The sequence below is a fragment of the Mustela lutreola genome, chromosome 1 (assembly GCF_030435805.1).
Source record: "Mustela lutreola isolate mMusLut2 chromosome 1, mMusLut2.pri, whole genome shotgun sequence".
Classification (NCBI taxonomy): Eukaryota; Metazoa; Chordata; class Mammalia; order Carnivora; family Mustelidae; genus Mustela; species Mustela lutreola.
In genome coordinates this window covers 176,505,501-176,526,206 of record NC_081290.1, presented here as the reverse complement: position 1 = coordinate 176,526,206, position 20,706 = coordinate 176,505,501, and the positions used below count along the sequence as shown (strand labels likewise).

General features: G+C 40.0%; 1 protein-coding gene across 5 annotated transcripts in view; it reads right to left on the bottom strand.

Moving 5' to 3' along the window:
* The window catches only part of DYNC2H1 (dynein cytoplasmic 2 heavy chain 1), a 256,619-nt gene extending 235,913 nt beyond the window's left edge, over positions 1-20,706 (bottom strand). For all 5 annotated transcript variants that reach the window (XM_059179365.1, XM_059179368.1, XM_059179382.1 and 2 more), the window contains exons 1-13: positions 20,478-20,706; positions 16,763-16,933; positions 16,220-16,355; positions 14,487-14,605; positions 12,757-12,901; positions 11,594-11,826; positions 9,110-9,244; positions 8,890-9,003; positions 8,661-8,772; positions 8,208-8,332; positions 6,760-6,935; positions 4,552-4,747; positions 2,298-2,393 (exon numbers count right to left, since the gene is read on the bottom strand). In XM_059179365.1, coding sequence (XP_059035348.1) covers positions 2,298-2,393; positions 4,552-4,747; positions 6,760-6,935; positions 8,208-8,332; positions 8,661-8,772; positions 8,890-9,003; positions 9,110-9,244; positions 11,594-11,826; positions 12,757-12,901; positions 14,487-14,605; positions 16,220-16,355; positions 16,763-16,933; positions 20,478-20,672 — 1,953 coding nt within the window. In that variant the 5' untranslated portion in view covers positions 20,673-20,706. The remainder of the gene's footprint in view (positions 1-2,297; positions 2,394-4,551; positions 4,748-6,759; positions 6,936-8,207; positions 8,333-8,660; positions 8,773-8,889; positions 9,004-9,109; positions 9,245-11,593; positions 11,827-12,756; positions 12,902-14,486; positions 14,606-16,219; positions 16,356-16,762; positions 16,934-20,477) is intronic.

The window sequence follows — 20,706 nt, the reverse complement described above, 5'->3', positions numbered from 1 at the left end:
GCTGAGACCTGCAACCTGCACCTGTGAAACATCCTTCAGATAACAGGGGCATAAAAACATTCTCTGACAACGGAAAACCAAGAGACTTTGCCTCCAGCAAACCTGCTCCCAATGCCTGGCCAGAGGTAGGACTCTCAGTGGGAACCGCAAAAAGCAAAGGAAAACCCAGGGATGAAGAAAATAAACTATCCTCATTCTTTGAATTTCTTAAATCCTACTTGATGACTGACGCAAAAAGGACCACCCCATTTGAATGCAGAGGGTACCTCACACTTAGGACAAATACGGGGAAACGGAGTGGGGAAGAGAGTGAGGCAGCAGTCCGGCTCCTAGACGTCCCTGATGTAGGCAACAGTAACGCAGGACAACTGCGCCTGGATGCGGGAGACCCTCAACCAGTAGCTGAAAAATGAGTGAAACTGACAAGATGATGATTCCGAGAGAAACCTCTGTGGACAGCCGTGAAAACATTTACCTAGTAATTACCTCTGCTGCATTCCTAGAGATGATGAAGTTAGTTAAACGAGAGGCCCTGCTCTCCAACCCAGCGAGCGGCAAGGGGATTGAGACAAACTTCCCTGTTCTTTGTCCTTCTTAGTTTCTATCTACCCTTCAGATTCATTTAACAGAGGCTATATCCATTTATTTACTTCTAACAACCCAATTTCTCATAGAAATATCAACAGATGCCACTTTGAATGTATTTATCAAAGAAGAAAAAGTTCTAAGGGTATATAATTAAACATTATTAGGTGAAAAATAATAAAATCTTACCCCATTCCCAAAAGTACTCTTATAAATATGCCCCCCAAAAAAGTTGAAAGGATATACACCAGATTATTAACAATGGCCATCCCTTGATGGTATATATTTAAAACAGTTTTTTTCTTTTTGTTTGCCATTATTTTTTAAACTTTCCACTATAAACTCATACTGAGCTTTGGCAATTAAAAAAATACGTTTTTAATATAATTTTTAATATGAATTATCTGCCTTATAGTAAATGTGAAGCCTGAGATCTAGTGTGCAGAACAGAGTTGGCAGAGGAGGTCGCCATGGTTTCCCTCGGAAGGCCTGCTTCCATGACAGACCCGTCCCTGGCACCTGACCCTGCACCCGGGAGGCCTCCCACCACCTCACCCTTAGGCCTGGCTCACTACACCGAAACACGAAGGTTTATGCTCAACAGTCAATCCCCCGCAAGAACCTGGAATTTTGGTACATGTTAGGCAGAAGAAAACTCCATGTCTAGCCCCCAGTAAGCACCTGGGCACTGAGTCACTAATGGCATCCCCAGTAAGACACCATTTCACACGCAGGACAGCTTATTGCTGGGGTCTGGGGAGAAGAACGCCAGCGCGACTCCACTGGGAGGGATTCTTGGGAGCTTGTGCTGGCGTCCCCAGAACCTCACCCTCGTGTACTTTTCCCTGTGCTGCCTCTGCTGCGTATCCTCTCACTGCAGTAAGTCATGATAAACCAGCTCTGGGTACAACTACACCCTGAGTCCTATCAGTCCTCCCAGAAAATCACAGAACCTGGGGGTAGTCTGGAGGAGGACCACAACTGGCAATCCACCTCAAATAAAACAAGAAGGAAAGGGTTTATTCCCTTCTACCTATTTTTAAAACATTTTAGGTTCTGTTAAAGCTAAAAATGTAAATTTCAAAAAGCCCCCAGTCACAAAGTAACAGTTTAAAAACTCTTCTAGGTTTTTCTAATGCCATATGTGTGCATATTTGAATAAGCACAGATAAAAAAATTAATACCGGGGCGCCTGGGTGGCTCAGTGGGTTAGGCCGCTGCCTTCGGCTCGGGTCATGATCTCAGGGTCCTGGGATCGAGTCCCGCATCGGGCTCTCTGCTCAGCAGGGAGCCTGCTTCCTCCTCTCTCTCTCTCTCTCTGCCTGCCTCTCTGCCTACTTGTGATCTCTCTCTCTGTCAAATAAATAAATAAAATCTTTAAAAAAAAAAAAATTAATACCGAATTATAAAATCAGGAGATTTTTTTCTAATATATAAGGACCTCATACTTCAGTGACTAAGTAACTGTAACAGCACACCAATTGTATATACACACATGAAGTCAACTGATCAAACTCAGTGCCTTAATATGTGAAACAATGTAGCTGTTTAAATCTATAGTTGGAAAAATGTTACTTGTTAAGAGTGAAGGAAGTCATTGGGGAACAAAACAAAACCTTAATCAATGTTAAGTGGAAGGATATACTAAAAAACTAAAAGAGAAACACCTCACATGTAAATTCTAATTCTAACAACATAAAAAGTCCATTTACCTTAATTATCTGTTCAAACGCTAATGCAGACTGTAGCATCATTGGTCTCTGACTTTGAATCATTTGCTGATCAATGGAATTGTAAAAATGTGCCACCTACAAAGTAAAAGTCCAGTTAGTAATAATCAATAATAAATAACATATTTAGTGTTTCATTTGTTTTCATTTTTAATTGTTTGAACGGAAATATTAGCTCTTTATTAAATTCATGAAATCTTCATGCTAAGATTTAACAAAACTATTTTTCATCTCTAATGTAGCATTTATGTATGCTATGAACAATTAGTGTTGAGTTCCTACAATTTGCCAAATCATGTCCTGGGGCTGATTAAACAAAGATCATAAAACCCAGTCCCTGCAATCAAGAAGATCATAATATCAAGGGAAATACAGAGGAAACCAGTAAAGCATGTCAAATACTAAAAACGCAAGTCTTCGTTCTTACAACTCTCTGCTCCTTTCTTTCTTTCTTTCTTTCTTTCTTTCTTTATATGCTTTATATGCTTATAACATGTAATCCATTTCTAGGACCAAAAAAATCTTCATGTTGTCCTTAACTTGTATTTCACACCCACATCAGTGATGTTTACTGACTATACTCTTAAACGTACTAAATCTAGCCATCTCACCCGCTTCCATCAGTCCCACACCAGTCCAAGCACCCTTGTTTCTTGACAAGACCAGTGCCCATTTCCAGTCGTGGCTTCCTACTTTCTTTTCAAAGCATTCAAAGAAGCCACAGTTGTCCTTCCTTCAACATGAATCATACCATACTTTTCCAATGACTCCCCAGGGCACTTGAGAATAAAATCCAAAATCCCAATGGCTTCCGATATAGTCAGGAATAAAATCCAAGTCCAACACCCACGGCCCTCCATCAGTACAAATATCGCACATAAACTGGCCATCAACTGGCCGTCAGCCCCAGCACAAACCGTCCCTGCACTGAAGCCTCACCTCCCCGCCCCCGCCCTGCCGTGTCTCTAAGCCACTGCATGAGTCTTGCCTCAGGAACCCACCATGGACCTGCTCCCTCCGCATGCACTAGTGCTTCTCCAGACGCCTGTGTGCTTCTGCTGTCACTTTGTCATACCCCTTCTCAACGTTACCCTTTACCAAGGCCTACCCTGACCACTCTGTATCTTTCCTCTGTTTTCTTTCTCTTCAAAGTACTCATCATGACCTACAACTACCTACTACATGTTTGCTATCTCCCAAATTAGAATGACAGCGTCCAGCGAGTGGGAGGCACTCAGTAGTACCTGTGAATCAGTGAGCCAGAAAACAGAGATGCCTACACGGCACAATGATGAACAGAAGAGGGCATATCAACTCTTTTGGGGAAAAAGGAGAAGTTCAGGGAAGCCCACTAAGTGGGCATCATGGCACAAGTCTAAGGAGTTTAAAGACTTTCTTGTAATCTTTTGTCCCCAGCACCTCAGAAAATTCTTAGCCCAGAGTATGTGCTTAAAAAATATTTCCTCACTGGAGCACTTAGGGGATTCAGTCAGTTTAACGTCCCACTCTTGATTTCAGCTCAAGTCCCAGTCTCAGAGTCAGGGTGGTGAGATTGAGCTCCTCGTCAGGCTCATGTGCTAGGCGTGGAGCCTGCTTAAGACTCTGTCCGTTCCCCCATCACTCACTCTCCCCAAGAGAAAAAAAAAATTCCTAAGTACTTTTACAGAGAGTCCTCTTCTTTCCACTAGTACATATGAAAATCTGCTTTATCTGGTGGAGAATATCCACTGTACTTAGCCTGTACCACAATAGTAGTCCAAGAAAAAGCCTCATCAAGAAAACTAGAAGCAAAAGCACACACACTCTTACAGCAGTCTGACCAGGCTACTGTCTCACCAGCTATGGCTTCACACTCCCTACGCCAGCTACACACCTGCTCCCGAGCAGCAGCTCTTGTGAATAGATTTCCCCAGGCAAATACAGACAGCGCACGATCATTCCTTCACCATCTGAGCTCCTGCTGTGTTACACTAAGTACACAGGACACAGAAGGGAGCAAGCCTGTGCTTTCAAAAATTGACTAAAATAGAATGACTAAAAATAGTAATACCACAAATTAATGAATTCCTACCTAGATTTGCAAAGCAAAATTTATAATATAATCATTTAGCAAATCATAATTTCCAAATTGTGCTATTCTATTACCTAAAAAAATCAAATTTAAAAAACAAACCCCTTAAAATAGTGTAATTAATGAACTCAGAATGGTCATATACTCAAAAATATAATGTCATACTTGTTTAAGAATGATTGCTTGCTTGCAGAATTTCTGTGCAATGTTTGCAACTTGCTGTATTTTGGCAGGAATAACAAAGCCAAGTGCAGAGAGCTGACGAACTTCTCTCAGAAGAACCACCAACCGATCTGAGTAATGCACTTTCAATGATCCGTCGTTGGGATCCAATTCCATAATTCGACTATTAGCCTCGATACTACAAAATAAACATATTTTTAAGATTCATGTTCTCACTCTTTTAACAGACGAAAAACACAACAGTTTTTACAGCTTTTCTGTAAATATAAAATTAATTCAAGGTAAAAAAATTTTATAGTTTTCAAGCAACCTTTTTTTTCACATAGTGTCTCGCAATTCAGATCTTGGTAATAAACTACAATATCCAAAATATGTCCATTATGTCCAATATGTCCAATATGTCGCATTAATATGTCCACCAAGCAGTTTCTGATACCAGGAAAATCAATCTCTTAGCCTTCAGCACAGGCTCAAAACTGGCATCATATTCACCATAGAGAAGGGTTTGATTCATTTTCCAAACAGTACCTTGGGTTTTTTGAGTCAGCCTACTTACTTAATATGTTTACTGAAGGATCAATGGTAAAGAACATCAAAATGGTAGGAAGAGAGAGAGTCAAATATTTCATCCCTCTACCTTTTACCTTTTTTCTCTAAGGACTGTCTTTCAGTGTTTCCTGAAAATGCTACAGTAGCAATTGTTAAATCAGGACACTCGAGTCAGCATGACTATGAAAATATTACACTAAATTCACCAAGAAGGATTATAGTTTCACGACTTCCCTTCCAGGATCAGGTTTACTACACAATGCTTATTCCTTCAAACCACTTTCACAATTAAGAAAACTTGTAGGTTTTGGAAAGTAAGCTACTGAAAAGCAAAGTCCATGCCACCGATTTATCGACACATTCAATAACACAGAATAAAAAGTAGGCACTTTAGAGTGACTTAACAATAGTGATGAGCCTCAACTTTCCTGTAACATAACATAAAGCTTGTCAGAAAATTTTAATGGTGATTTTCTTTGAACTAATCCTCAAAATTACTTTCTACACACCTGCATATCCTGAAACATATTCTGAAACATGCTGATTCTACAGAACGATTAAGAGTTTTGCCCAGAAAGAAAAAGCGGGAGTCCAAGTGATTCGTTGCCACATGGGAAACACTGAGCTGAGCAGCCCTCAACGGGCTTCTTTACGGAAGGTCTCAGCCCCTCCCATGCTATCACTCACAGTGGCTCTCCACCAGAGCCGCAGTGAGACAAGTGTCAACATTTCCCAAAACTAGCAGACTAAAAAACTCTTCTTCTTCAGCCTGGACCATCTGGCACATGTTAGGTTGAAAGCGGGAACGCTTTCAACGTTACACCCCATTACACCCCAGAACACTTTGGTTCTTTTCTTCTTCCTCCACATACAAAATGCCAGACAAGGGAAAAAACCACTCATTCCGTGTAAGAAGCTCTCCCTTAAGTTTAAGTATTCTTTGTAGCAGAATAAGAAAAATAAACAGAATTTCCTATCATGGACAAAGTAGCAGAAGTTACTCTTTTGAAAAGTAACAAGTTTCTAAAAACATGACCAGTTTCTAAAATATAGTAATATACTAAGGTAAGTTGACCTAAACAAAGAAACCATGGTTTTTTCCCAGATCATCCATTTTAAAAACACATCACAACAGGTTAACAATTAAATTAGGTTCAATAATGCTCAGTAAGTGTTTAGAAAACCCTAACACTCTGGTGGGCACCACAGGAATATTTCAGGAAGAGATTACTTCCTCCCTCAAGGAGCTTAAAATAATCAAATTTTATAGTTTATAATGTGTGTGTGTATCCATGTAAATAATCTCAATGTAAAAAGGCAGAAAAGCACATATGAGCACTGACAGCAACACCACGAGAGAGGAAGGCCTCATCTTAAAATGAGAATCTGCAGACCCAAGAAACAGAAGAAGCGCGGCCAGGGGAGAGGGCAGTCAACTAACTGACTAACTCTACCTTCCAAGTTCCCAACATTAGCAACTTAACAGTTAATCACCAAAAACTAACTAGAAAATGTTTTAAGGAGCAGCAGCAAGTTAGGACAAAAGAGAGAAGAGGTAAAATTTCACCTTGCCACTTACATTACTACCACAAGGGACAGGACTCTTGCACGGATTTCACGATTTAACGCATTTATACTTACCACAAGCCAGATCTGGAATCAGACAAACCAGACTGAATATCCCTGGACCAATCATCAAATTGCTCCTGTTCATACAGTTTAAACTGGTCCAACAGATCTTCAGCACTTCGATGGAAAGATCGAAACCCTGACAAGTCAGATAAGAGAGCCTCTGCAATCTTGATAGTATCATCCACCTTAAAAAGCCACATTACAACAACATTACAAGAATATCTTTTTTTTTTTTTTTAAGAATATCTTAATACAACAAAATTAGCATAAAGTGAACCACCTTCTCTGATGTGTGGTTCAGAAATTACTTTCCTATTCACCTATAAACAGTCAGATAGAAGATCTGTCAGCAAATGTGAGCAGATCAAACCCTACTTGGCTTCTGACTTGTACGACTCAGAAGAGCATAGCCCAGCTGGAAGGCGCCGAGGCATAGCGGGAACGGTGGGATGAGGGAAATCCTGCCGAGACCCCCACGCACTCAGCATCGCTGCTGCAGGGCAGCACTCACGCTGTCCTTTGCTTACTGCTCTGGTGAAGCGCTCACGCAGTATTTGGGAATCTGAAGGGCAATCAGAGGAAAGAAATGTCTTCCTTCCACAACTGTTGTACAAAGAACTCGACAGCACTTTGGAAAGCTGACAGTTTCTATTCAGAAAACTGAACATCAAAAACGCAGCCATGAGTCAGCAGAACTCTCCAACGCGCTAGCCTTCACAGCACTCTGGGTCTGCTTGCTCTTAGTCACAGGCCGCAACTAGCCAATACCCATTATGCGAGTCAGACGGAATACACATTATTCCATCTGGGCCATATACATTAGTGAATATATAAGATTCTTAGATCCATTTTGATAATACTGAAACGTTAAAAGAAAAGCTAAATATAGTAATATACTAATATTACTATATTAGTAAAATATAGTAATATAGTATATAGTAATATAGTAATACTATATTAGCTAAATATAGTAATATACTAATATACTAATTTAAATCCATAAATTATGGACACTACATTAGGCAATGTCCTAATTACATTTCACCTTTCCTTTAATTTTCTTTCAACCTAGAAAGATTTACCCACATAAACATACTTGCCAACGGCCTCTGCAACTACTCAGATTTTACAGTGATAATCTCAAAGGATTAAAAAAATCCTTTGAAAATACATAAAAGATGAATTCCTCTTTAACATTTCCTTGAGAAGATCCTTCACCTGGGACAACTGCTCTGAATGATAAAGAATGTGCTAATTATCTCTACCTAGAAAATGAGCAGATCATTCAAACCTCCTCTGTACACTTTTCCAGAATTCTATACTTCACATGGAAATTAGACAGATATGCCACAGAACGCAGAGAATATTTTTTCATTTTCACTAGAGTTCTACAGTGACTTCCATATTAATTTGGCACATTACAATTAGTGTTCTTCAACATCTATTAAAACTAATACCTTCAGTTCCAACTGGCGAACCCAAACTATATTATTAACAACTTCTGAAAGGTTTTTGCCAGAAAGTGGTCCAGACGTTTCACCAGGAACTCCTCGGCATCGATTCTCAAAGTCTAACCGAAAATCTGTAAAATTTAAGTCAAATAAATTATACCCAGTCAGCCAAGACTTCCTAAGTGCCTTCCGTGTACCAAGTACTAACTGAAAGGTTGTGAATAGAAAAACCTGAAGACTTGGTCCTTTAACCTCAGGGAACTTAACATGCATCAAATGAGATAGAGTAAGAAAATAACTAGTTAATTTTTAAAATCTGTAATTTATAACAAAAACAGTAAATTAATCTTTATCAAATAATGTTGTAAAATATAGTCTTAATCCTAAATGGTATACAAGAAAAAGTAACCTACAAAAATATTTTCTCAAACACTATAATAATCTCTGATAAACTTTTACCTTTAACTGAGTCCACAAGTCTTGCCAGTAAAGTTTCTCTTTCCAACATCAATTCTTTACTTATAGCTGGACGCTTCACCAACTCTTTATACTTCAGAAATGCCTGAAGAAGCTAACATAAAATAAAAAAGTCCATGTTCATCCTAAGTCGATCAACTCAGTAAATACATAAATACCTCCCAAACCAGCTTGTGGGAAGTATTAAAAGTAAAATATTCCAGTATTTTACCTGCTGTGGACTATCCTGAATTTCTGAAATATAATTTTTCAACTTTCCTGCTATCTTTTGTTCCGCAGGTGCAATAATTTTTTCATATTGAGACACTGCAGCTTTCCATAAAGGCTAAACAAATTAATAATAGTATTAGACTTTTAGTATTTTCAACATCTACCCTTGGGAAGAACACCACAAACAGGACGTTATACAGACAAAAACACATAGACTCAACCTCAGTATATGGATTATACTGCACAGGATTCAGGCCAGTAAAAGGTTCAAATACTCGAGCCAGACATATGATCTTCTCTTCACCAGCAGGTAAAAAATAAAGAAGCTTCTCGTGGATTGTTCTAACAGTCAAAACCTAAAACATAAAATATTAAAACAGATTTATTTAAATTGATAAAGCTACACAAAAAGGTCTAGAATCTACATATATTCAGCAAGAGTCTCTTTGAACTGGGTTCACTGAAGGGAGTAAATGAACAGGAACCTGAGATTTACTACTCATTGTCACCACAGTGCTGCTCAAGGAGGCTGGTCACTGTCGCACTCCTCACAGTTAAGTGCTCAAACCTGGTGAAAACACACGGACTCTAAATATGGGTAAGCCATGTTTAAGGTTCATTTAAGTACGTTTTAGAGTCCATGATATAGTAAAAACTTCTGATTTTCATTATTCTGCATTAAATTGCACTTCCAACAGTGAAATGATACGTTCACAACCCTATCACGTATAATTTACAAACAGCTGGGAAACAAATTGTTGCACTTGGTGTTTGAAACTTTCACCAACAGTGACACCTGCCTGGGTCAGTGGGCAGAGCATGTCAGTTACTATCAGGGTCATGAATTCAAGGCCCAAGCTGGGTATACAGCCTACTTTAAAAAAAAAAAAAAAAAAAAAAGCAAAAACAAAACAAAAAACTATGTATAGTTTAAATGAATAAAATGTGTGGTATTTCAATTTAGAAATAACAAATAAATAACATTTCCAAAAACAATTAAAAGTTAATCAAAACAGTTGGTAAAATCACTATAACCTTTCATTTCAGTTGGTGTCTTCAAAGAAACAAGTATCAGTAGTTTCTATTCATCTTTCCAACTCAAATGAAAGTTAACAACCCCATCTGCTGAGAAAGCCTAAAAGCACTGACAACTAAGTAACATTCAGCTCTTTCCCACAGACTGTCATTGCTAAATACCATTTTCCACCAAAAAGAACCAGCCTCTTGAAAGCAATGACTAATTCCAGGAATGAGGCAGAAAATGTCCAAGTTGGGCTGGTACATTTGGTGGGGAGGGCGCTAAAAGTAAGGAAGTTATCAAAGAAATACTGGCTTCATGTCAAAGTAAGTCAAGAGCCAACTTAAAATAGGCACTTGATGCCCAAAGATGGAGCAATTTGAGGCTAACAATAAGCATAACAGATTGAAACTCACAGAATATAAAAACTCATGGTTTTGGAATGATACTACCAAAAAAATTCCATTAATTGCCTATGGAACTTAACTCTGACACTAACTTGTTCATCAGTCTAAAAAATGATAAATCCAAGGAAAAAGGTAATTGTGTCTTTTGCCATGCATGTACAAACTATTTCAGGGTAACTAAAAAACTGATGACAAAATGTTCTTCCATCATCTCCAAGAGATGCATAAGGAACAGAAGAACAAGAGAACCACGACATCACAACGGCTCACGATCGTCTGTGGCTGGTAGACGCGTAGGAAGAGTTGAAGGCAGAGCATCATGAGGAGAGCCAAGAGCAACCTGAACTCCTGCCGGCGGGAAATCGAGGCTGCATGTCTCCTGTCTCCTGACTTACCCGGTAGGGATTACACAGCTCACCCAGGAAGCAGCCAGATTCAAGTAAATTAACTGTAAAAATCTTCTGGAACAATCAAGACAATGGAACATTGCTTAAATACAAAATGGTACTAGGAAAGTACTGTGGTTTTGTTGAGTGTGATGGTGGTACTATGCTTGTTTTAAGGGTGTATGTATACAATTTCCTGGCTTGGCGTTAAAAATACTCCAAAAACCAAGAGAAGGCAGGGTAGACAGAGATAGAACAGAGACTGAGTAATGCCAGCAGCTGCTGAAATTGAGTGATGGATACACGGGCATTCATTATACTGTTTCGCTTTTGTGCATGTTTGAAATTTTTCATAATGAAAAGTTTTTTTAAAAATCCCCAAAGAACTATAAGCACAAAGGGGAAAAGTCAGCTTTGCAATCTTTGCATATTCTCATTTTGCTTATCCCCTCACGCTATATACGTAAGTTCTACACTGAAACTTGTAACCTATGTAAATTAAACAGCTCTCCCAAATATTTCCACCGAGTACTCCCTGAAAAGCTGTCCCTGCTTAACAACTTCAAGTGCCAAGAGAACGTCTGAGAGCATCTATTCCTGGACAGGGGTCTGATTATCTTTTTCACAACAGAGAAGTACAAAATAGAAGTTCACAACTTATGAGGTGAACAGTCATGCACCCAAAAAAGCAAGCAGGTGGAAACCAGCCCTTAGTTGGGTACTAGTCACATGACTGCCAAAAATTATCTCACATTAACTTTAATTATTATGCTTTCCCCAAAACATAAATAACTCCTATGAGATGTATAATACCTACTAATTATAAAATCTATGCACAAACACGAGAGAACCTACTTCACACGTATGTCAAAGACCCAGGTAATCAAATGATACCTCTTCAAGGCGTTTGCCAAGTTTGTCAAGTGTTTCAGGGAAGTATTTCTCATTTTTCCACAGATGAGGAACATAGCGCTGCCACACCTGACCAGTCAGATGATTACAGGCCGTCACCCACTGCTCACAAACTGAAATGCCAGCTTTCAGATTGTCTTTCACGAGATAATAAGGGTCTTCCCACAGATTCAAAGTTCCCAGCTTTTTCTGAACAAATCTTCCAAACGAACCACCTAATAAAACAGAAAGCAAAATTTTTTTTTTTTTTAAAGATTTTATTTATTTTATTTGACAGAGAGAGAGATCACAATTAGGCAGAGAGGCAGGCAGAGACAGAGTGGGAAACAGGCTCCCTGCTGAGCAGAGAGCCCGATGTGGGGCTCGATCCCAAGACACTGAGATCATGACCTGAGCCGAAGGCAGCGGCTTAATCCACTGAGCCACCCAGGTGCCCCCAGAAAGCAAATTTTTTAATGGAAGTGTGTTTGTACTAAATAATTATGGAATAAACTCTATGATAAAAATAAACGTATTAGCAAACTAAGGATCTATGAAATCCTACATGCACATCCTTGGACCCAAAATATTTCTTTGTATTTTTGCATCTTTCAAGGTAGTATGTGCATCTCACAAGTGCAAAAATACATGCAATTTTTCAAAAGGCTACACTACCGTATGGAGATAGCATTATATGACCAATTTTCAATTGCTATTTCTCTCTACTCCCACATTAAAACGATGCTGCCGTAACTACCCTTATACATCTACCTTTATGTACTTGTCTAATAGTTCCTGAGAATAATAAAGAGAATGGTATTTTCTAGGTCAAAAAAATATATGCACTTTAAGTACCAACAAGTAAACCAATACATATTAAAGACTTTTGAAATCATTACAAAATAAAGTTTAAGCTAATACATGCATAGAGACTAAAAATCTATGTAAATTTACTTGCCTTAATGGTCAAAGAATTTGCCACATATGATTTAAATTAACCAACTACAGACAAATTTCTGGTTAATCCTGTATGATCTGCTCGAAGCATTACTATAAGCAACATTTACTACATTTAGGAGCATTTTCAGTAAGAGCTTGGAGGAAAAACTAGAAAACAAAGTAAGACAGCCTTCCAAAGTTTCAAAAATTTACTTCTTCAACAGTACCTATGATGTCTAAGAGATGTAACATTCGCGACTCAGGGTAGTGGTCATGCTCTGTTTGTCTCCACACATCATCTACGACATCTCGAGTGGTCTCCACCAAGTCAACCACTTCCAATAAGGATAGACTGTCCAAGTTATAAAATTCCTAAAACCAAAAGGCATTCATTTTTAAAAACAATTAGAACTATAGCTTCATCAATATAGTCAACATGTCCCCAGACCTTTCAATAGCTACAATTCTTTTTTTTTAAATTTTATTTATTTGACAGACAGAGATCACAAGTAGGCAGAGAGGCAGGCAGAGAGAGAGAGGAGGAAGCAGGCTCCCCGCTGAGCAGAGAGCCCGATGTGGGGCTCGATCCCAGGACCCTGAGATCATGACCTGAGCCGAAGGCAGAGGCTTTAACCCACTGAGACACCCAGGCACCCCCAATAGCTACAATTCTAACCCCTGTCACATCATTCCCTCCTCCTTTTTCTGCCACTGTGTTACTTCTTTATGCAAATATCCTACAAGTTTTCGGAAAAGCCAGAGGAAAAAATAAGAATTGCAAAGTCCAGTCATTTATTTTGCCCTTGACCTAATTTTCTTACAGTCTGGTTTCATTTCTTGCAGCCCCTGAAAGGAGGCGATCCTTGCACCAGACAACGTTCCTCACTGCAGTCCCCATGCGTCACCACTCATGGACCACATTGCTTGTTACCAATTACACGATCACAGTCAAGGGTTGTGATTTCACATTCCATCATTATGACAAAAAATTTCAAAACCATTTCAAACACTTCGTTAAAATGATACTATTGCAATAATACTGGGAACAAATTAAAAATTACTATTTAGGGGCGCCTGGGTGGCTCAGTGGGTTGGGCCGCTGCCTTCACCTCAGGTCATGATCTCAGGGTCCTGGGATCGAGTCCCGCATCGGGCAGGGAGCCTGCTTCCCTGTCGCTCTCTCTCTGCCTGCCTCTCCGTCTACTTGTGATTTCTCTCTGTCAAATAAATAAATAAAATCTTTGAAAAAAAAAATTACTATTTATTTATTTTGAAAAGAACAGACTTTTGTAACCATACTTAAAGTGGTCACTTATTTAACTTGTAGGACTATTTCAAAGAATAATCAATCAAGTATAAAACTAAGACTTCAGGGCGCCTGGGTGGCTCAGTGGGTTAAGCCGCTGCCTTCGGCTCAGGTCATGATCTCAGGGTCCTGGGATCGAGTCCCACATCGGGCTCTCTGCTCAGCAGGGAGCCTGCTTCCTCCTCTCTCTCTGCCTGCCTCTCTGCCTACTTGTGATCTCTGTCTGTCAAATAAATAAATAAAATCTTAAAAAAAAAAAAACAAAACACTAAGACTTCATATTTCAGATTACTCCAAAATGCTAATTTGAATAAACTGAACACTCCCTCAAAAGAACATATTACCTGCATGTAGATAAACCTCTGTTAGTACATTACGCTTTTGCTTTTCCCTATGTACCTGCAGAAAAGCAATTATGTTTTTGAGAAAAACATTTACTAGAAATGAGAATCTAACTTTCTTAAAAGTTCCAGTTTTTAAGTTGTACTCAAATTAAGGGCACACTTCAAGGAAATCCTGCTACATACTAAGGATATATGTTGTTTATAAGCATCAAGTAATAATGTCAAAACAAAGGTAAAGCTAGTGGAAACTGAATCCTAAAGTACTTTCATCAAAAGTCTTATATATAACCATAGAGGAGTCACATACTCTTGCAATTGTTTCAAACAATTCTTTAAAATAACTGGCTCTCTCTTTACTAATCTGCTTATTCCCACGATGAGCTTGTTCTACCCAAAACTGGAACTCATCACTTGGTGTAAGAATACCTGAAAAGGTGAGAAGGAAAAAAAGAAGTATCAGTTCAAAACGAAAAAACAGAAAATTTTCTGGTTCATTTGCTGATTTTGCCTATTTCCTATGATCTTGAAGACGTATGGAAAATCAGCGTCACAACTTCTACCGAAAGAAAGTTCTTCCTTAAATCTACTAAGAACAACCAGCAGTACAAATCACACACACACTTCACCGGTTTGTTGCTCAGTGTGTTCCCCAAGCTTTTGTAAACCACCTGTCTCTGTCCCATCTGTCTTCTACCTGGAAGGTTGCTTCTCCAACACAAGGCTATCACCATTTGTGTTAGGGAATACCATCCAAATTAGAAATGATTACAATCAATGCTCATAATTTAGTTTCAAAATATATGCAAATTAAAATACTTTTACCTTCCAACTGGCTTTTATATTTCCCAATGAACTGGACAATTTCTAGTTGCTTAATCTCAGGCTACAAAGTGCACTATTCTTTCTGGGTCTATGGCATTTCAAAAAGCACCTGATTTACTGTTCAAGAAAAATATAAAACTGTATCCAACATTGTAAAATAATGATTAGTGTAGGTCATTCATTTCATAGTAATTGTTCATACAAGTAACATTTATAGCCATAACAAAATTATAATTAGCTTCTGATAAAATATATTTTTAAAATAAAGGTCAATTGTCTTTGCAAATTAGACAATTAGGGTCAATCCTCATTACTCGTGGATGCTGGATTTATGAATTCATCCATTCCTGACATTTATTTGTAATCTACCATCAATGCTTGTGACGCTTTTATGGTCATCCACAGATGCGCCCAGAGCAATGAAAAACTGGGGCTGCCCCCTACACGTGTTCCCAGCTAAGGATAAACAAGGCAACACTGCCTTCCTGTTTCCTATCTCCTACTATAAACAAGTATCCTTTCTGTTAGCTATTATTCAGTTGGATGTTTTCTCATTTGTTGTGCTTTTTATTGGTCATTTCTCTCTTTAGCATGGCTCCCAAGCATAGTGCTGGAATGGTGTCCAGTGTTGCCGAAGACAAGAACCCTATGGTGTGAACTCCAGAGAGAACACTTGTGTTGGGGAACTTTCCTTCAGGCATGAGTTACAGAGCTGCTAGACATGAAGCCTATGTTAATCAATCAGCAATCTATATTTAAAAATCAACAATCTATATTTAAAAAGTGTTAATTATATTAAAACAGAAACACATATAAAATAGTATATTAAAAACTGGAACATACATAGAATAAGGTTACATGGTGAGAAGTCAATAAAAATGTTATGACCAGAGGCTCACAGGAACCTCACTTCGTTTTCTTCCTAGGACCAAGAGTTCAGTGTTTACTAATTCAATATTCACAGTGAATTTACAGAACAGACCCACTGCAAATAATGAGAGGCAACTATATTTTCTAGGTCCATGAATTGCACATTGTTAAAGATTACATTTTCCTCCTCTCAAAATCCATGTAAATCCATTCATTTAAAAGAAGCTAAAGCTCAAAGAAGATCCAAATGTATGGAAATAAATCTGTGAAAAAATATATTACTTTACTAATACTAGTACTGATAAGTAAACGGTTTTGACTTTCTTTCATTAAGCTATGGTTCTATACCTCGTGTGTCATCTTCCTTAAATTTCAATTTTGATGAGTTAATGTCTGATCTTCGTAGAACTATACCCAACCCAGTTTCTAGTTCACTCAAAAGATTCTGAAGTTTGGGATCAAAGTTTCCGCTCCATTCCTGGTCCTGAAGAAAAACAGACAAGAGCAAACAAACATTGATCAAAAGTTTTCCGATCAAACTGGCTTCCTTAAAATACTGTTGAGAGAAATAAGTCCAAATACACCTGTCTCACTCAAAGCCTGCCACTGCCCTCCATCTCATGAGGGAGGGAAAAGAAGCCTTTCAACAGGTAAAACTTTACGAAATCATTTACTATAGAGCAACATAAAAGCTGATATGGGTTACATTTATCCCCTTCTCCCATTTCTCTGTCAACAAAGTTGACTTTAAATGTTTTTATAATTTTTGTAACATTTAAAACACTAAAATAATGATATTAACAGCAAATAAAATATCTTTGTTTATAAAGATATTTATATAAATATCTAGTTTTTTAAAAAATGACCATACAGCTCCTTTAGCTTACTTACCTTTAACAACACTGGGGCAAATATTTGCCGTACTGCTTGGTAAAGAGAATTTATAGGTGATTCTAACATAGACGAAACAAGAATGTTATTATGTAGATTCTGATCAGTAATTACTTCAGGTCGCAGCTTGAAAAACACCAGCACTTTATCTTTTGTGTCAGCAAAATCAATCTAAGTGATAAACAAAAGATTTTTCATGTTACTTTCATGAAAGCATTTGAAAGAAATGTTTCCTTGGGGCGCCTGGGTGGCTCAGTGGTTTAAGCCACTGCCTTCAGCTTGGGTCATGATCCCAGGGATCTGGGATCGAGCCCTGCATTGGGCTCTCTGCTCTGCAGGGAGCCTGCTTCCCTCTCTCTCTCTCTGCCTGCCTCTCTGCCTACTTGTGATCTCTGTCTGTCAAATAAATAAATAAAAAATCTTTAAAAAAAAAAAAATGTTTCCTTAAAGTATTTGTGCATCAAACATTTTCATTTAAGTTGTATAACTAGATTAAAGTAAGAACTGGAGGAGCTAAATTGGAATTCACTAAAGCAACCATGTTTAAAATAGGTCAGTTCACAGTAATTAGTCCATTGGCTGAAAAGTGTCTTACCCAAAATAAGTGTTTGCTTTATATATGCATTTTCACAGTTGCTCTCATTTCTTTTTCCAGAAAGAGAAGTATATGTATTAAAAAGCTTTGAAACAAGTTCACTGCTGTGCATGTAAACTCCTTATAGATGAGTGAGATTTCATGTTACTTTTCTTTTACCCTAATCATTATATTTTCTAGGCACAAAAAAGGAACTGGCATTTACTCGGTATTGCCGCATTTCTCAAAATGTCATTTGCACACATTAAAATTCTATTGCAGTATGATCATTCTATTCCAATTACAAGCAAGAACAATAAACTACAGATAGGTAAATTTGAAAAATTCACTCTTTAGTCATTAAACTGTACATACCCCAGTACTCTTTCTCCCACCTATCTAAAGAAAGGAAATTCAGAGAATATATATTTTATCACCAAACTTTGAAAACAATACCCGCAGTCACCGGCCGAGCCCCCAGCCATCAGCCACGGTGGATGATGAGCTTTGTCCTAGCCAGCGGCAGTGGGCTACCGCTGCTCTTCATTCCCAAGAAGAGGAAAACTGAAACAGCACCCCTCGCTGCCTTTCCTGCCAGTTTCCCTACCAGTGGCAACTGTGATTTTCCCTTAACTGAGGAAATTTGGCTAGCTCTTAATTCAAAGCACAAAAAATTTTCTTTTTTGAGGTTGCAAAATAATTCTCTCACCTACTGGGATCCATCAGGCACCAGCCTACCACAGCCTGCTGCCTGTGTTTGCACAGCCCAAGAGCAAAAACAGGTTTTTTAAAAAATGAAGAGGGCCTTGGTACTTATCTTTTGCTTAGAACATGCTTCCTCTAAATCTTCTGTCTGCCTACAGCTTATCATGGAAATCTCACTTCAAAGCTCACTAATCCTGACAGGTAGCCCTTCCCCCTCCATTTTAACACAGTTCCCCATCCCTCCCCCATCAGTACTTCAACACTACTCTATTTTGATCTTTTTTTTTTTTTTTTAAGATTTTTATTTAAGCGAGCAAGAGACAGACAGACAGACAGTACACAAGCAGGGGGAGCAGCAAAGGGAGAGGGAGAAGCAGACTCCCCATGGTGCAGGGAGCTCACCATAGCACCAGGACCCCATGGATCATGACCTGACCCGAAGGCAGACACTTAACCGACTGAGCCATCCAGGAGCCCTTCTATTTTGATCTTAACCACACTTATCAATGCCCCAAATTATGTTACATTTATGTATCTGCGTGTACATGTTTACCCTGCCTTTGTGCACTACAATGCTACTCCTTGAAGACAAATTCTGCCGTTTTCAAGGCTTTATTCCAAGCATCCTGTACAGTGCCAGGCCCATCCGAAGTACTCAATATTTATTAACTTCTCATATCATGCTAACGGTCAGACATCTACAGTAAAACATAAGACACAACAAAACATTTCAAACATAACTGGAAGTCTGTAGTGTGCTGTATGACTAAATATAAAATATATTGCTGGGCTCTAGCCTAAACTGCATTAACCTGAAAAAGTTAGCGCTTCAGGGCACCTGAAATGTCAGTTAAGCATCTGCATGGGTCCAGGTCATGATCCTGGGGTTCTGGGATCGAGCCCCACAACAAGCTCCTTGCTCAGTGTGGAATTTGCTTCTCCCTCTGGCCTTCACCCCATTCTTGGGTTCTTGCTCTTTAATAAATAAATAAATAAATCTTAAAAAAAAAAAAGTTATCACTTCAATTTTCAGTACCCAACCCAAGATACATTTTCAGCAATCCAAACCCTTCCTCTTCGTGTTTTCCCTGGACCACACTCTCCTTAAACTTTCCGTGGCACTTCCAACAGTGTACCCTGAAGTTGTTGAGTGGTGCCCGTCACCTCAGGCCCCTGGAGGGAGGCTCTGGAAGGCAGAGGCAGAGACTTCCATTCTGAATTCTACCACCACTTAGAGCAGTGGAGTGGTTACCACCTGGGATGGAACATTTGTGCCTCATTTCCTTCTTTTGCCGTAAAATGGAAATGAAGACAATCCCGCTTTAAAGTGTTGCTGTGAATGCTGAATGAGCCCATGCGCATCGAGGCCGTAAAGCAGTGCCTGAAGAGTGTCTTCTAGACCTGTGGAGCCCAGCAAAGTGCCCTGAATATGTAGAGTTCAAAATCAAAGTTTATTGAAAAGCATCGAATTACATCCAAGACTACAGATTCCTGGTGAATGACTCAATCATGGAACAAAACTGCTCTCCAGGTTTGCTGTGGGAAGCCTCTCCCGGACCTTCAGATATGGGCAAACAGGAGAGGAAGAGGTTTTACAATAGGTCTTTCCTTCTTTTACTGAACCCTGCAATGCCTGACACCATCCTTCAGAGTACCACCCTCAGGTTTCCTTATCTGAGCCGGGACTGCAGCAGCGCCGACGGTCAGTGAGTCAATCACATACTGCCACTCAAAAAATAAATAAATAAATAAAGAATTCAAACTTTGAATTCTACTATTTCCTTAAAGATATGAACTCTTAAGCAACCTTTCCCTCGAGTCCATTTAAGCTCAGCGCATACCCCAAAAAAGATACACTACAATGTGCCTCAAAGAACCTCAAGAGGGAGGAGAAAAACAACTTTTCCGGTAAGTAACACAGGTGATTTCTTTTTAACTGTTAACACACGTGTAGCGTTTAAGAACAAAGCAAAACTAGGAGAGCGCAGAGGTGTCTGCTCAGGTGCGCGAGTGCAGCTCAGCACAGCGTGGGGGAAGACCTGGCTGCGGGGTTGGGGGGGCTGGGGGAGAGGAGGGAGGACCCCCGAAGGAGAAGACCCAAGGAGGGGAAGGTCGGGGGGAGGGCCCGGTGGGGGCGGGGGTGTCCAGGAGGCAGGTTGACGGGGGACTGAAGCGGGTCCCGCTCAGAGGGGAGCCTGAGTGGGGGTTCCCTGATAAGGGCTGAGCAGGGCCCTCTTCGGGGGTAGGCCGCGGGGGTCCCGGGGGAGGGAGCCCGAGCCGGAGGGGGGGCGGTCCCCGAGGGGACGTGAGCAGGGCCGGGTCCGGAGGGAGGCCGCGGGGGTCCCGGGGGAGGGAGCCCGAGCCGGAGCGGGGGACGGTCCCCGAGGGGACGTGAGCAGGACCCGTTCCGGAGCGTGCCGAGCGCGGGGGCCGTACCGCATTGGAGAAGGAGACGCCGGCGTCCGAGCGCTGCGCCCGCAGGAGCATCTGGTTGCCGTCGTCCAGGAAGTTGTTGATCTCGGGGCCGCTGCACGCGAGCGGCGGGTCGCAGGGCTCCGACGCCAGCCCGAAGTAATTCTGCGTCGTGGTGAAGATGAAGACCTTCCGCACGTCCCTGCCTGCGCCCGCCATGGCGCCTGCCCCCGCAGCCAGCCGGCCCGCACCC